Here is an 18,565-nt window from a genome sequence, read left to right on the forward strand (position 1 = left end):
AGGTAGAAAAACTGTGCATATTTCATTTCTTGGAGAACTACCTTAATGCTGCCAAGATGAATATTTGCAATACTTTCAGCAACAGTCTGCATGGTTCACTTGAATAGTTAGTCCTTTATACTGCAATTTTGTTGTTATGTCAACATAGAAGAAATATTCTGCTCGTATTGGAATGGTAATTCTACCAGGTCCAGAGGAACCAGTAACTGAGATTTTCTCACATCATGTGAAGATTGTCTGATTCCTTTTAATGTCATGGAACTGTTTGATCTTTTTTTCTTCAGCTGCATGGTGCTCCCATTTTCTTGGTACCTTCCAAAATTTGCTTTTAGATTTCTTCATTTTAGTAAATTATTTCTGTTGAGAGTTTAAAAGTGATGTTATAAATGGTTTCCATCTAAATGAAGTTGCGCTTCTGTATTCCCTATCCCTTGCTGCCTCACTCGCACACCCTAACAAAAGCAATCTGCTCCTCATGTTCTTTTTTTTTAGACACACTGGAAGAACAGGTGGATGCTACTAAAGAGCATTTTAAAAATGCTTTTACCAAATGCAGTTACCAAAAAGAAAAGAAGAGACAATAAAATTGTACACACTTTCTGAAATAGTCTATATACATTACTGCAAAGTTTAGCTTGAATTACATCTTACTGTATGAATGCAAGTTAAAAACAAGTATGTGGTATTGCACAGAAACAGCAGTAGTGTCTTAAATCACCTCAACATCACACTGTATTTCCAGGACTTGCCATGTGTTCAAGTGATGCAGATGCAGTAGAAGTGAAATAAGAAATCAATCTCTGTAAAAATTATATTGAACACATAGAGAAGTGTGTTGCATTTTTGTGGGGGTGTATGCTTTTTCATGGAAAACCTAAAGAAATATGAAATAGAATAATCAAACAAAGCAGCCATTGTGCTTCCAGAGAGATGACAGACAAGTCTCAGGAAAATGTCAGAGAGAAAAGAAAAGGAAGAGCAGTAGGAAAGCACAGAAAATCTGCTCTAGTGACTTTTTGAAAGGGCTTTTGCTGGTACTTTCCCTGATCTCACTCAAGTAACTTAATTTATTATTTTTTTTTTAAATAATACCTTGAAATATGCAGTTGACTAACCTAGAGTTAAAGTGGTTTTCCTTCTCATATGTATGTTTTTAGAAAGCTTAGTTAATCAAAACTTGTAGAGGAAATAAAATCAAGGGGTATGCTTTCACAACCATGACATTACCACTTCCCTTCTCCAGATCCTCTCTGTTCATGAGAGCTTCAGAGGGAGGAAGGGGAAAATGATAGAGATTTTTCTAGAACAAATTGGCAGGGCTATGCTGTGAAATAACTGAGGGAAGTCCATCCTTACAGGTACCCACTGAGTTTCTCTTTATTTTTTCCAAAGTATTTTTATGTGAAATGATGTTAATGTTTTAAAAATAGTTTAGGCATTTTCTGAATTTTCTTCTTGGATAGTTTCACATTTGTTTCCTCAAAAAAAATTAAAGATGTTTGAAAAGAACAAAGGCAAAACCTTAGCATATTGTACTTTTCTTACTCTAGCTGATTTCCAACCTACATTGTCAATGGATATTGGAGAAGAATTGTAGGGGGGGGTTGCATATCAACTTTTGTATGACTAGTTTCTATGTATGAAATATGATTTATTTAGTTTGTGATTAGGTGTATTGTCTTCCAAATATGTTGCTGTTACCCTTATTTCTTTAAACGGGCAATTTGGGGCATGGAATAAGGGGGTCGTATCTTGACTGGTGTAAGGTTTCGATGTGCTCCAGGCTAAAGAGACTATCTCCAGTTACACACAGACTTACGAACAGAAACAACATGGGTAGAATCCATCAGCCCTAAATATCATTGATAGGGAGCTTGCCGAAATGATCTCAGACTCTGACCACTGACTTTCCCAGTTCTTAGGAGATTCACATTTGGGATCAGCCAAAGCAGGCATGTAGATCTGAAAGCATTTGTAAGTCGCTTTCAAACACAATGCAGTTTTGAGACACAGCTGTATGAGAAACCCCAACATTTCTGTAAATAAGTTTCCAGGGGGAAACTCTTTAACCTTGAAACATTTAATAAGTTTCGGTTTAGTTAAAGCATTTTAATATATTTTTAGGACTAGAGAGACACACACACACAAAAGATGTCAAGTTTCTGAAGTTTTTACTTTCTTAACCTCATCTTGATAATTCTCACAGAGTTCCTTTTTCATTGTCTCAGTCAGTCCCAAAATAATGCTTTAGTCACCTCTTATGTGGACAGCAAATACCTGTTACAGTCAGTAGGTAGCTGCAGAACATCTGCATGCATCAAAGACCTGAAGCAGGAACTGAAACAAGCGAATGAACTCTTTTATTCAGGAGCATTTATTAAGGGGTGTAACATAGTTGCTTTCATTACATAAGACTTAGCATGTATTTTAGAAAATATGCTGCTGCTATATAGGTGGACAGTAAAAGAGAGAAAATAATAAACATTAATAGCAAGAATGATAATCTGTGACATCAGAGTGCAGAGGGAAGTTCTGCTGTTCAGTTTTCCTATTTTTTCAGTTATCCTATAGAATTTTTGTGAGCTATTTTCTTGGGGATTTGGTCATAGTAGAACAGGATCCCTGTTATCATGACAGTGAGACAAATAGTTAAAAAATGTTTTTCACCTTACTTAGATGAAAAAGTTCTGAATTTAATTTCTTTTCTCCAGTTGCTAATTTGCCATAAGTATTCTGTATCCCAGCACTGCATAAAAATAAAGGTACATAAAATCAGCAAATTATAGTATAACTTTAAAATTTTGTGGAATGTACCTCAACCTCACTGTTTCCAGATGCTCTAAGAAATGCTATTATTTCATCACTGAATGCATCTGGCAGCATTCCTCATTAAGAAGCAAGGTACAGCATACTTTTGGTCTCCAGTGTCTTTTACATGCAAATGATAAAACTCACGTGCTTTAAAACACATTTTTGCCATTTAAATTTGCACCCTTTTGCACCTTTACCGTTCTTTTGTAAAGGATAGCAAAATTTCAGAGAAAGATTTTAAAAAATGGAGTAACATATTATGGTACCTGTGTTAAATGTATGCTTAAAAATATTACACAATTCTGTAATTTACTTATGAAAATTGGCTTACTTTCAAGATCTAAACATGTTAAGAAAGCATCCACAATTAAGTAGTTCAGATTTCAGTAGTACTATTTTGCCCCCATCTATTTCACAATCAATTCCCTGGGTTAGAGAAGCAGAAAGTACTCTATGCCATTATGAGCATTTACAATATACATAATCTTTGAGCACAGAAGCAGAATTACTATAATTAAAACTGATGGAAGAATTCACCTACCTGGCACAAAGGAGCTATAGGAAGAGCTGAAGTCTTTGTTAAGGTATGGACTTAAAATGTAGTACTTCTTAGGTAAAGCACAACAGACAGTGTGGCTGGACAGCTACGGTTTTAAGCAGTACTTCCTAAAGGTAAAAGGAGTTAAGATTAAAAAAAAAATATATTAAAAATAAAATTGGTATCTCTTTTAACCCTTTTCATTTTATATTTATTTAATTTATAAATGTTGAAAGACCTACAAAGGATTTATAACAAATTATACTAGCCTCTTTAGTCATAAATAAAGGGGCTCTTTCTTTTGTCTCTTCCTCCTGCCTGTATAAACTAAGCACCATGGAGGGAGACCAAATATTTAAGGACAACGTTGGACTAAGAACAAAAGGGTGTAAACTATCTGTGGATAAGACTGGAGGTTCTTTGAAAGGGCTGGTAAGAAAAGAAATTACCTGGTTTTGAAACAGGACTTGATAGATTCAGGAACAGTGCTGTATGATGTCCCTTGTTATCCCTGACAATCCCTGGGAAAACCTGTCCACTCTTGCTTCCTTTGATGCTTACATCCTGTGCACAAACTAGTTTATGTCTTCATTTTTGGTCACTTTGCTGTGTTTCCACTCTGATTGACCTAGCTTCTCTGAAGCAGTATCTTCTTCTCATTTCTCCCTCCCTCACCTTCCTCTTCCTACCTAAACAATGTTTTGTGCTTTTGACTAATTCACTACCATATACTGAGTGACCCTCAGTATTTCATCAGGGTATAAAGATCTACAGAGTGCTATCCACTGTAGCTCAATGTTATTAAGAGGATGAAGCTGCAAGCTAATAAAGAGGTAGTGTACACCCTTGTGATATTGAATAGATTAATTAAATAGATGTGTTTGTAAAAGATTAGACTTACACTGTTTTTGTAAGTGAAACTCAGTTATTTTGTATTTTGTAAATTTCATGAAATGGAAAGGAAAATATATGTTATATAGAGGACTTCCAGCCACATAAAATTAACGCATTAATAAAATTGTTGTACTTCTAATCACAAGGAAAATTAACTCCTTTGAGATCACTGCATGAGCTGAGCATAAGTATTGTTTCTCTTCAAAAAGTTATTGACTTAATGGGATTATGATCTAAACAAGTGAATGGGCCTTATAGCTGTCACTAATATTTCAGGCACATTTGTTTAGCCACTGAATTGAGGCTGGGTCATGGCACCTGCTCTTGTTCCTTATTGTAGATAGCAGACAAAACACTCATAGAACAGGAGTGTATTCATACACTAAAGATGGCAAACAAGCTAGTACATTGCATCAAAACTATTAAAGAACTGGATCAGGAAATCAAAAGGTTTTTTGCTCTTGTTGGTTTTTGTCTAATATGGTATTAAACGGCAAAAAGTTTAATAGAAAAAAGTATAGCACTGTATTTAAACAAATATGGCTCTAGTTGTAATCCGTACTCTGGGGGAAGAGAAACTGATTCTTCAGAAGACTAACCTGTCAGTGAGATTTGCATGATGTTCCCCTCATCAATTAGAATGATTTTTTTCCAGTACAGGAAATCTTTAGTCTTGAATAAAGGAATATACTTTATGGTGACCTGTGCTGAATAAATATTGGCTTGTACAGTAGCAGAATTGCAAGGAATCATAGGCTGAGGTCCTGAGATAGTCTGCAGAAGGTTCAGGTGTGGGACTTTGCCTAACACAAATTTCTTTCTGGTGCATACTGAACACTACAGATGATCTGCTGTTTTATGGTAATAGTATCACTTTCATGCCTGGGGAGTTGTGGAAACAAAAGCATTAAAGACTGACGTACAGGGGTACTATTACTATGAAACAGTGCTGAATTTTGTCCATAGGTATTGCTATTATCCTATTATGTCCTTCTACATGGTGTAAGGATTTCAGTGAAGAAAGGGATGTTTTTTATTTTCTAGATACCCCAGTTCTTTTGAAACAGTGAACATATGGATGATTACAAATAAATTCTCTGCTTGATCCAAAGTGAAGGGCAGTCTGTACAGCTGATCAGTCTATAGGTCTAGGAATTCTGTCTTGTACTTCAGCAGTGAATGTGTAGACACCAAAAGGAGTTCTCAATGCTTCTTACATTTAGTCCTATATTAACTCTGGATGTCTGTGAAATATCTGTTGGCCTAATAACACTTAGTACAAAAGGATCATTATGGAAAAGTTTGTTGTAAGAAAAGGAAGCAGTGCCCAAATTGTCAATAATTTCTAAATCAGAGAATGCAGTATATGACCTGCTGGGTTTGGTAACTTCAAAAGCTTCTGGTTTAGCTTTTCCACTTGGTAGCACAGGACAGCCTTCATTAAAAATTGTCCATCATTCAAGTGAAATTACCTTCATCATCCTTTCATATCATTGCCAGTAGACAGTGGCAGAAGTTTTCTGACTGTTACCTCTCTCCTCAGAGACACTTCTAGTCACATAAAAATCTTTTTCTGAGAACTCTGCAGGTATGTTATGAATACAAGCAAAAACCAACAAAGAAAATTGGAACAGTAACAGCTACATGAAAACCTGCATTTACTCTTTCTAGCTCAATCTGTGCCAATTGGAGTTTGTATAAACACAACCACTTAACTATCATCTAGAAAGATTTTCAAATATATTTGAAGAACATGAACCTGCAGGGGTAGACTGCCCCAATTTGGTTGCTTGAAAAGGCCTGCATTTGGGCTAGAAATGTTTGCATTTCTACAGATTCTGATTCCACTTAAACATATTCATTTCCAGTCATGCTCTGTCAGATATGTGTACGTATATTTGAACTGGAAGTGGCGCTTTGATACTATAGTATGTTGCTGACATACCAGATATGTCAGTAATGATTTAATAAAGTTTCAATCTAATAATTGTATGTTTGTTTTCTGGTAATTTGGCCATTTCTGTCTGCTGTGATTTTTTGAAACCTGAGACAAATCCTTCTTTTTACGAGTAATGTGTAACAGAAGATGAGTGTGGCGGGTTGACCCTGGCTGGACGCCAGGTGCCCACCAAAGCCGTTCTATCACTCCCCCCTCCTCAGCTGGACAGGGGAGTGAAAATATAACAAAGGGCTTGTAGGTCAAGATAATGACAGGAGAGATCACTCACAAATTACTGTCATGGGCAAAACAGACTCAACTTAGGGAGAATTAACTCAATTTATTACAAATCAACCAGAGTAGGGTAATGAGAAATAAAACCAAATCTCAGAACACCTTCCCTCCACCCCTCCCTTCTTCCCGGGCACAACTTCACTCCCAGATTCTCTACCTAACCCCCCCAGTGGCACAGGGGATGGGGAATGGGGTTTATGGTCAGTTCATCACATGTTATTTCTGCTGCTTCATCCTCCTCAGGGGCAGGACTCATCACACTCTTCCCCTGCTCCAGTGTGGGGTCCCACCCATGGGAGACAGTCCTCCACGAACTTCTCCAACGTGGGTCCTTCCCACAGGCTGCAGTTCTTCACAAACTGCTCCAGCATGGGTCCTTTCCCCGGGCTGCAGTCCTTCAGGAGCACACTGCTCCAATATGGGTCCCCTGCAGAAGTCACAAGTCCTGCCAGAAAACCTGCTCCATGGGCTCCTCTCTCCACAGATCCTCAGGTCCTGCCAGGAGCCAGCTCCAGCACGGGCTTCCCACAGGGTCACAGCCTCCTTCAGGCATCCCCCTGCTCCAGCGTGGCGTCCTCCCCGGGCTGCAGGTGGAGATCTGCTCCCCCATGGACCTCCCTGGTCTGCAGGGGGACAGCCTGCCTCACCGTGGTCTTCACCATGGGCTGCAGGGGAATCTCTGCTCTGGTGCCTGGAGCTCCTCTTCCCTCTTCTTCTGCACTGACCTGGGGGTCTGTGGGGTTGTTTCTCTCACATATTCTCACTCCTCTCTCCGGCTGCCATTTTTGTGTCTCCCACAACTTTTTTTCATTCTTAAATATGTTATCACAGAGGCATTACCCCTATCACTGATGGGCTCAGCCTTGGCCAGCAGCGGGTCCATCTCAGAGCCAGCTGGTATGGGCTCTGTCGGACATGGGGGAAGCTTCCAGCAGCTTCTTACAGAAGCCACCCCTGTAACCCTCTCACTACAAAAACCTTGCCATATAAAGCTAATACAATGAGCAATAAAGCATACTGCTCATTCTAAAATTATGAGTTCTGTGGCTTTCAACTGTTTTCAGTTATAGCACATGGATAACAGTTGAGACTGACCTGAATTTCAAGAGAGAAGCCCCTATAATGCACTGATATTCTTGGAATTTTTTGAAGAATGGCAAAGTTAGTTTCTCAGGGATTGGTCCTCATGCTTCAGGTAATAGTTAGCCTTAAGCAAATTTATTTATACTTCCATTGCTTCACGGAACAGCTGATTTGGCTCAAAATGTATTTTCCAATGCACGATATGTATCAGCATCTTTCATATCCCAGATATTTCTGTAAGCATTGTTTTGAAGTGAAACATGGACTAACGTGTGTAATTAAGTAGAAAAAATAATGTATAAAATAATGAAAAAACATTTAAATAATTTCCTTTTTTGCCTATAATTCCTGGTAATTCTGTCATACAGGAGCAATCTTATTTGTTTAAATTAATACTGAAGCTTTGTGGTTAAAATGGTCTTTTACTCTGTTGTAGGCAGAAATATCATAACATGAGGATTTCCATAAGCTGCATTGACTGTCTTATTTGTAGCATATTTGTATAAATTGTTCAGACACAAATGCTTGTTTTGGAGTAGTCAATTAAATATTAAGGAAGAGAGTATTGGTCATTGAATACTGCAATGCTAAGGAAGATAAGAATCAGAAGTATTTATTGGAAACCGGTTCATAATTGCCCAATGGAAAAGAGGCAAGTGTCAAGAAATAATTATTTCTTGAACTAACTTAATTCTGCATCATGCTTTTCCAATACTGTTTCCAATCCAATTTTAATTTTACAAACTTTTTTTTAGAGCCACTTTGCTTCCACTCTCATTTTAAAAACTATTTGTACTGTGAGGTCTCTCTTTGTCACGCATCTTTGCCTACTCACAGACATAAAAGCACGATATCACAGTTGAGCTGAAACTACCACATTTCCAAAATACTTCCAAACATGCTTTAGTCAAGAAGGCATTTTAAGTTTGTCCCTTTTTCATTCAGAGAGTTTTAAGAATTTTTTAAAACTTTAGTTCTCTAGATTTTATTGGGGTTTTTTTTTAATTGTATGTTATGATCTAATTCTCTTCATGTGTTTTAGTACAACTTCTTAGTTGTTTGTCAGCTGCATTACTGGCTTGTACATAGTCTTCCACCCAGGTACTTGTCAAGCCCAAGACTTGCACTTCATGTGAATTTCAAGTGTTTTGTTTGTGAAATGCATGTACTTCAAGATCAGACATTCATCAGGAGATTTACTTCCTTTTACTTCAGAATTTCTGCTTCAGACTGTTAGTCTGAGTTAGGGGTTTAATGTTAAATTTTCCTCTATAGACGTGACATATGATTCATTTCATCTAGCTTCAGATGTTTAAAGTGTAATGTTATCATCCAGACTCTCCTTACTTAGGATAGACACCTGTGGGTGATGATTTCTTTTTATCCTAAGATCTTTACTGATTCCTAGAAAAAAATATTAACAACTTCTTTAGAGTTGAATATTTTAAATGGCAAAAGTTAAATGATGTGACTTCTGCTCTTGGAATAGATCTGAGCTAAAGGGCCATATGGATGAATTCATTCATCAAAGACATGGTCCTTTTCAATTTTAATTGCTGTTACAGTTCTGATCTATAATAAGACAGAACCTGATTCCAACAGCCAAAACCCTGTCTAAATCTCTGAGCAGTGTGAATATTAATGATCAGGTATGTTTGAAAGTTTAGAGCAAGCCATGGTAAACACAAGGCACCAGAATTTAAAAAGAATGCACATCAGCTATGAATTATGCCATTGACTTGCCCACGTATAGGTATATAGGTTTTCCCTAAATCCTTAAAATGGGTAAAAAAATGAGGCAACAAAGGTAATTTGGTTTTCCTAAAATATGAGTCATATTTTTCCCTGCAGACTTTGGACTGTAGTTCGCTAAGTGAGATATAGCAGCTCCTATTTATATGTTTAACATTCTCTCTGTTCTCTTCTTGAGAAATGCATGTGAAAAAGGGAAGCATAATAAACCCTGGCTTGATGATTACACTTAGAGATGTGCAAAATCCACAAATAAGAGCCAGCATGAAAAGCAAGCATTTCCCTTGATGCCCTTTTCTCCTTCATACGTATGAACACACAAGTAAGGACATGCACACACACAGTTAGCTGCAGTAAATGTAATCAATCAACTATTTAAAAAAAAAACAAACCCCAAAACCGACTTACTTCTGCAATTCTCCTTTGATATTAATACTGCAGTAAGGCAACAGTGCATCAGTGAATGTTCCTCCAAAGCTACTGGATTTGTCTTTTTGGACGTACTGGACTTGTGCAAAAGCTTCAGCACCACAGAGCACTGCATTATTTAGTGACCTTCCATAGTGTTAATACCTTCTTGTGAGCACTGAAGTTGATTTTTTTTTTTTTCCTTAGTATGTGTGTGGTTCAATACTATCACCTCTTCAGACAGTACCTAAGAAAACAAAGTAGCTCCAGGATAGTATGATACAGTATAAGTATCTTTTAAGGTATTACTGCTTGGTAATTTTAAACCAAAGCATTAATATTAGAGTCCTTTTCTTTTCAAAATATTATTTGAAATAAAAATCAGATATCATGCTTTACCACAGTTTCTAATCTACTGTTTTGTTTTGTTTCATACTGGTTTTGGCTTTAATTTATCTTCATAATATTTGACTAAGATGTTCCAGAAATATGTTAGGCAGTATGGCTGTCATGCTGTCTCCTCTCATCTCTTGACAAATATAAAAGTTTGTGTGCAAACATTCTTTGCTTAATTAAGAGGAAGCACAGCTCTTACGCTGTGTTTGAAAGTTTTCTTCAAAATGTTTATATCTAATAGGAGGTTGAAATTCTTGTTATTCCAAAGTCAAAGAATTGAAATGGTTCACATTTGTGGCTTTTCTAAAAAGCCAATTGTGAATTTAAAAAAATGTATTAATTTAGTATTAATTTTATTTGGTTTATGTTTCTTTCCATTACATATTTCAGTACAGTAGTGTGACTATATTATAAATATGTTGATTTCATAATTATCTATTGGATTTTACAAAAGACTGATGTTGCTACAAGTCTGAAAAAAATACTCATAAGCTAAGGTCAGTGTTTCTAATATATTTACCACACAATGACTAGTAAAATGATATCACTAAGATACAACAGCATTCGGTGACAGGATCTTGTATTTCTTGCCAACTCTGACTTTCTACTACCCTGATACTGACTTGCTGACATTTTTTCTTTGGAAGAGAATACATTGGGTGTCCTTTTCTCTTCCTACTGTATCACCTTTCTGGCATTGTTGCACGCAGGCTGGTTTCACTGAACCTAGACTATGTGGGTAGCACTGCTGCACTTCTTCCTTTATAATTTATTTTTTTTTCTTTGTAAAACTGTTTTGAACCCACAGTGGTGGGTCAGCCCTGGCCAGCAGCCAAATGCCCTCCCAGCTGCATTCTCACTCCCCCTCTTCAACAGCAGAAGGGGGAAAAATAGGATTAAAAATCTTGTGGGTCAAGATAGACAAGGAGGTTGCTTACCAATTATCATCATGCGCAAAATAGACTCGACTTGTGGAAAATTAATTAATTTTATTGCCACTTAAAATAGATTTGGGTAGTGAGAAACAGAGACAAAAAAATTTGAACCAACAGCTTCCCCCCACCCCTTTCCCCAGGCTCAACTTCACTCTTTCATTCCCACCTCCTCTACCTTCCCCGCCGCACCGTGCCCTGGGGTGGGCGGGCTGGAACCGGCTGGAACCGGCTGTGTCCGGCTCGGGGCAGCCCCGGCCGCTCCTCACAGAGGCCGCCCGGCAGGTCCCGCCGCCAGCGCCCGACCACCCGCACCCGGTACACGTACACATAACGCACGTTACCTCCTCGTTTCAAATCGAGGCATTTGTTACCCCCCTAGATGCTGCAGGTGTCAGCGTGGCTGTCTGTGGGATATTTACTTGTTGAATTTTTTTCAGCCGTACCTACTTGGTCTGAGCTTGGATTTTTTTTCAAGGATCAAGCCAAATGTTTTTCCACTTCAGGGACCAAATCAACTTTCACATAAGTATCAGGAATTTAAAAACTTACAATTTTTTTATTTATAATAATATTGACTACCTGATTATGTGCAAGATTATGAAGTGAAGTGCATCTGCTGTTTCAAGTGCTTACATGTAATTTCATAATTAATTACATTTTTTTTAAAGAGAATGAAGTAATTCATTATTTGTTAACTTTACACATACGCTCATAGAAAATACTTCCAATTAAGCTTTGTTGGTCAATGATTCCAAAATTCAATGGTTCTATCAGTATAATGTGGCAAAAAACATGATTTACTGTCTTTTATAACCATTTTGGTCACATTTAAAAGCATTTGCTGTAGTTATGAAGGCTCTGTTGCAATGTAGTTTAGCATAAATAGTGCAAAGTTATTAGGTGGTGTGACTGGGCTAGGAGGAGAACAACATTTCAAGGTCTAATGTGGTTATTAATGAAGTCTGGGAAGACAAATTCAGTAACCAGAGACTGAAAAGTGACTGCAGTCTAATTTAAACATATACTAGGATATAATGACAGTTTGTTCAATTTTTTTCATAGGCATTTTTCATCTCTGGATCAGTTTATATGGAGTTATAGACGTCTGAAATACATACAAATTTTTGTATGTATGTCTGAACTATGTTTTCACATATGGTCTAATATGACTGTTATAAGAGTCTGTTTCAGCTTTTGACAAAAGCAAGCATAACCTGTGTATGTGTGTGTGTGTGTGTGTGTGTGTATATGTAGCTCAGCTATATATAGCAGAATGATAGTGAAGATCTATAAGACATAAGGTTTTTTTAGCTCCGATTCAACTCATCATGGATGTATTCCAGAACAGAACTATATTCAGGAATATTCATTTTGAATCTTGCTGGTGCATCCAAATATTATGTGCTGATACATCTATATAAATACCCTAATATTAAAGGATTACTTTGGAGTAAAGGCTTATGTGAGTTGACATAGTTTTCATGAGTTTCTGAGCATTTTGTGCAAAGTAGCTGATCTAAATCCACAAAACAAACATTCTATTTTAATATTCTAATTCTATTCTCGCTTTTTTTAGCTTAATTGATTTGAAACTATTGAGCTTTACCTCACTTAATCTAGAAGTTATGATTAAAGATAATGTAGAAATCCAGAATCTTTAAATCAGATGCTAAATTTAAAACAAAGCATCCAGTTACTGCAGAATTTCAGAAGTATTTAAGAATAATGTGATAGCTGAATCTTGACTAAAAGTTTAGCATATATATATAGGTCTATTTTAATATATATAAAATAAGCCTTTATATATATCAAATAGACTGTTATATATATCTCATATATATATGTGTTTGATATGTATAATAGTCTGCAGATAAAGGGAAGAACTATCTTTGTAACAGTGGGGTAGGAGCAGTAGAGGTACCAATCATCTTCAGTCCTTAGTAAGTAATAAATAAGGTCTAAAATATTGCAGGAAATAAGGGGCAGAGGATTTCAGGAGACATGGTTGTTCTTATACATTAGAACTCAAGACGCACTGGTTTGCTTTGCAGTCCTGACACACTCTTGTAGGACTTTAAAGAAGCATTCTAATTTTGCTGTGCTTCAGTTCCTGGTTATTCCTACTCTGATCATCCCGAGAGGGTGTCGTGGTTTAACCCCAGCCAGCGACAGCCCCACACGGCCACTCGCTCACTCCCCGGCTGGTGGGATGGAGGAGAGAGTTGGAAAAGTAAATGTGAAAAAACTCATGGGTTGAGATAAAGCCTGTTTAATAGGTAAAGCAAAAGCCACACACACAAGCAAAGCAAAACCAGGAATCCATTCACCACTTCCCACGGGCAGGCAGGTGTTCAGCCATCTCCAGGAAAGCAGGGCTCCAGCACGCCTAACGGTGACTTGGGAAGACAAATGCTGTATCTCTGAATGTCACCCCTTACGCCATCTTTCCCCAGGTTTTATTGCTGAGCATGACGCCATATGGTGTGGAATATCCCTCGGGTCAGTCGGGGTCAGCTGTCCCGGCTGTGTCCCCTCCCAACTCCTTGTGCCCCCCCAGCCTCCTCGCTGGTGGGGTGGGGGGAGAAGAAGAAAAGGCCTTGGCTCTGTTTGAGCACTGCTCAGCAATAGCTAAAACATCCCTGTGTTAGCAACACTGTTTTCAGCAGAAATCCAACACGTAGCCCCGTATCAGCTACTATGAAGAAAATTAACTATCCCAGCCAAAACCAGCACAGAGACTTTAGTCAGAAATCAATGATCATAATGGTTTTTTCCACAGTGTGTTTTTCCACAATGAGGTCTCAGGTTCTTCTGTAGTCAATTGTCCACAAAATCTTTGACTTGGGTAGAACACCTCATATCAGAGTACTGGGTGTGAGTAGGTAGCATTAGCTCTTATATTTTTGGTAGTAAATCATTTAAATGTGGATTGAGCCTGTGAAAAAAAGTAAAAATGCTTGAGTAGAGAACAAGAAGAGCAGAGAAATGGGGCCCTGGGGGAGGGAGGATTCTGCCCATCAGGAAGGAAGAACTTGAAAGGAAATGCAGGGCCTTTCTGGGAAACTTGCCCTTTTTTTTTTTTTTCTTTTTCTTTTTTTTTTTTTTTTTTAAATATATCCCTTTCTCTTATGCATCCCCTACCCCTTTACTTCCAGACCTTCATTCCTCAAGCTCTAATCTGATAGGACTGCCTGTTATCTGCATTCCCTGACCTTATTGAGCTCTTACGTCTCCCCTGCAGAGCTGAATTTCCTAACTTAATGAGTGCAAAACGTTAACATTCGCTCCCAGGGACAGATCTGTGGTCATTAGTGCTACTGCAGCTTGTTAGCAATGGAAGTCATTGTTTGACAGACTGAAAGATGGGTGAGGAGGATGGAGGACGACACTGTAAGTCTTTATCAAATATATGGATTTTACCGGTACAGCAAACAGTAAGCTTTCAGCAGCGGTACTTTATATGGGTGATTCATATGCCTGCTCACTTAATCACACAAATCAGACTATAGAACCATAGAATGGTTTGGGTTGGAAGGGACCCTAAAGATGATCTAGTTCCACCCCCCCTGCCATGGGCAGGGACACCTTCTGCTAGAACAGGTTGCTCCAAGCCCCATCCAACCTGGCCTTGAACACTGCCAGGGATGGGGCAGCCACAACTTCTCTGGGCAACCTGTTCCAGTGCTTCACCACCCTCCCAAGGAAGAACTTACATCTAATCTAAACCTACCCTCTTTCAGTTTAAAGACATTACCCCTTGTCCTATTACTACATGCCCTAGTAAAAAGTCTCTCCTCATCTTTCCCGTAGGCCCCTTTAGGTACTGGAAGGCTGCTGTAAGGTCTCCCTAGAGCCTTCTCTTCTCCAGGCTGAACAACTCCAACTCTCTCAGCCTGTCTTCATAGGAGAGGTTCTCCAGCCCTCTGATCATCTTTGTGTCCCTCCTCTAGACTCGCTCCAACAGGTCCATGTCTTTTTATGTTGGCCATCCCAGAGCTGAACGCAGTACTCCAGGTGGGGTCTCACGAGAGCGGAGTAGAGGGGGAGGATCACCTCCCTTGACCTGCTAGGCACGCTTCTTTTGATGCAGCCTAGGATACAGGGCTGCAAGTGCACACTGCTGACTCCTATTCAGTTTTTCATCCACCAGTACTCCCAAGTCCTTCTTCTCAGGGCTGCTCTCAATCCACTCATTGCCCAGCCTGTATTTGTGCTTGGGACTGCCCTGACCCATGTGCAGGACCTTGCACTTGGCCTTGTTGAATTGCATGAGGTTTGCACAGGCCCACCTCTCCAGCCTGTCAAGGTCCCTCTGGATGGCATCCCTTCCCTACAGCACATCAACCACACCTCACAGCTTGGTGTTGTCGGCAAACTTGCTGAGGGTGCACTCAATCCCGTTTTCCTTGTCAACGACAAAGATGTTAAACAGCGCCAGTCCCAATACTGACCCCTAAGGAGTGCCACTCGTCACTGCTCTCCACTTGGACATCGAGCTGTTGACCGCAACTCTTTGAGTGCAACCATGCAACCAATTCCTTATCCACCAAGTGGTCCATCCATCAAATCCATGCCTCTCCAATTTAGAGACAAATCCCTGTCCAGACAATGTTATCTTCAGTGTTAGTGTTGGGGGTTTTATGGTCAGTTTTCTTGCTCACTCTTTTCCAGAATATTTTTATAGTGTAAGATTCTTAGCTTGTGGGACTGCTTACTTGATTTCTTCACCTGTCCTGGGTTTTCATATCCATCACGCCTAAGCTTGATATTCTCATGTAGGTGAATACATCAGTCTCTGGTGGAAGCATTATTTCAGGTGCACAAGAGGAAGAGTTATAATGTTTGAGGTAATCCTGTATGTCAAGTTGTTGGCCAATGTGGCATTGTGCTGAAGAGTGGTCTGAAGCAACACAACCACCAGCTTCCTCCAAGTACTGCATTAGAGCAGTAAACAATTCTATAGGAGTTAGTTTGCTGCGGTTAGTTACTTTTCTGCTTGATACATGCATGCTTTGGTTGTGCTCAGATTAGTGGCCACTGGCATTAGCATCCAGTTCTTAGAAACAGGATCAGGGCTGCAGACCCTGTGTGCAGGCCACATAGAAACCAAATGCAATACCTGTTTCCTGGGTATGAAAGTGGGCAATACCTCTGCCCTGTAATAGGAATCGAGTTCCATCAAAGATGTTATTTGAAGTCCTGTATTTAAAAAAGCTCCTTACGCAGTAGTGTGCTATGCCTATAAGTAAATTCTGATGTTGTAATGAATGTGTCTATACACATATGTGTGTGTATGTGTTCCCTTCTGGTTAGCAGATACTTACAGATAATGAAGACAGTCACAAAAATCAAGACTATATTTGAAAGAGAGAAATGTGCTTAATGTATTACCTAAATTAATCAAACCAAGTACTTAAGATCTAGATATGTACGATGTATTAATAGATCTTTATGTGTCTGTTTATGTGTATACACCCACAATTAATAAATTATCTCTACATAAGCACATATTTCCCTACTACACTGTCAGTTTTATAAAATCAGTTTGTTTATAGAAGTTGTGTTCAGGTGGTATATAAAATCAGCTTGCCCACCAAATTATTCAGGTTGTTCCACTGGTCTTGCCTACTCTTATCCATTGTTGGTGTGACTTGACCCTCAAGATATTCTTCATTCCCAGTCAGAAATGTTCATACTGAGTTTATTATAGGTCAACAGAGATGTTGATTTCATTGTAAGTAATGTGCTTTCCATGACTGGTGGTTCTTTGGTTTAAAGTAGCTGTTATTTGTCACACTGACAGGTACACCTACTGCGAAATGCTGGCGATGAAGTTACCATCACTGTTCAGTACCTCAGGGAAGCTCCATCATTTTTAAAGCTCCCATTAGGTAAGAGGAAATTAACGGATAGGAGTAATTTGTTTTCCTCTTTGCACTATTCTCATAATAAGATGACAGTGAGAGAAATACGAATTCAATCCTTGAGTGTTTTACAGGAAGAAGTAGGAAATTGTGTCTGTACTTTATTACTTAACATGTAAGAATCTAATGCATACTACATGACTGCTTCTGTAAAGTTTATTCAAAATAAAACTGAAAAACTCATTAAAATGCAGTACAATCATGGGTGATATCTGAAAGTTTTTCTACAGAAGCTTTGCCTGAATACAATAAAATAGTGTTTGCAAACATTTGAATCATACATTCACACTGAAATGTATTTTCAGGACACTTACCAAACAAACAGATAACATTAATTGTGCATATTTCATAAATTACTTTGATATTTTGATAATTTTTGTCAGAGAGCAGAATTACGATGTGACAGCTGAGTAGTTTAACAGTAGCAATAGTAAATTGTTTATGAGCAATGCAGATGAGGGAAGTTTTTGTTCTTCTGGTTAGCAAATACAAATATTCAAGATACTTGTAATCAATGTTGCAAGTAGAAAAGTGTACATAATATATCAGCTAACTTAATCAGACCAAATAATTATGCACCAGTTTATCTTACATATGATTCTCTTTCCAAATTAAGTAAAACAGTTTTAAAATGTGTCTTGTTCTGGGGATTTATATAAGTTGGGCTCAACTATGTACTTGTTTTTTCTCGATTTCAACAGAATCACAGGTCTCAGGTCTAGCTCTTGTCATTAGAAGAGTGTCTGTCATTTCATCTAGATTCTTACACCTATTAAAAGCAAACTTGACAGGCCTCCACTAAGCTGAACTATACATTTCATGCTAAAACCTTTATGTCAGTTCTTACTGTGTGTCATTTCCATTTGAAAATGGAATCTAGATTTGAAGAAACCTTGTGTTTACATTTGGAGATCTTTATCTGGTCAGTGTTCCTTGTAATGAAACTTAAGGTTTTGTCTTCCTACTTTTCCTACTAGGTTATCGGACAACTATAAACTAGTGTCTGTAATGCCTTGGATAGCTGTGTCCTAGCTTAACCATGATTTTGGCAAGCTAGCAGGGTCTTACTGATAGTTTCTGTATTATTGGCCATAGTCATTTGTGGTTATGACAGTCCTACTAGCAATTTTAACTCATCTTGTTGATTGACATCACTTGGACCCTATCGCTTATGGTTGATTAACCTTAGCTAAGAGCCAAACTCTTACCCAGCCGCTCGCTCACTCCCCCTCCTCAAACAGAACATGGGGAGAAGATAGAATGAAAAAAGCTCTGGGGTCAAGATAGAGACGGAGAGATCACTTATTAATTACTGTTATGGGCAAAATAGACTCACCTTGGGGAAACTTAATTAAATGTATTGCCTATTAAAATAGATTCCATGAGTGAGAAACAAAGACAAATTAATTGAAACAACACCTTCCCCCAACCCCTTTTCCCAGGCTCAACTTCATTCCTGATCCCTCTACTTCCCCTGTAAGTGCTGCAGGGGAATGGGGGGTGAGGGGTTGGGGTCAGTACACAGTGTTCCTCTCTGCCACTCCTTCCTTCTCACACTTTTACCCTGCTCTAGCGTGGGTCCTTCCCACCG

At 38.5% G+C, this 18,565-nt stretch overlaps 1 protein-coding gene across 1 annotated transcript in view; it reads left to right on the forward strand.

Moving 5' to 3' along the window:
- SNTG2 (syntrophin gamma 2) overlaps window positions 1-18,565 on the forward strand; it is a 304,975-nt gene that overhangs the window by 183,896 nt on the left and 102,514 nt on the right. Inside the window, exon 7 of the mRNA XM_049818624.1 lies at window positions 16,854-16,941. Coding sequence (XP_049674581.1) covers window positions 16,854-16,941 — 88 coding nt within the window. The remainder of the gene's footprint in view (window positions 1-16,853; window positions 16,942-18,565) is intronic.

This window comes from Accipiter gentilis, chromosome 16 (assembly GCF_929443795.1).
Source record: "Accipiter gentilis chromosome 16, bAccGen1.1, whole genome shotgun sequence".
NCBI classification, from domain to species: domain Eukaryota; kingdom Metazoa; phylum Chordata; class Aves; order Accipitriformes; family Accipitridae; genus Astur; species Astur gentilis.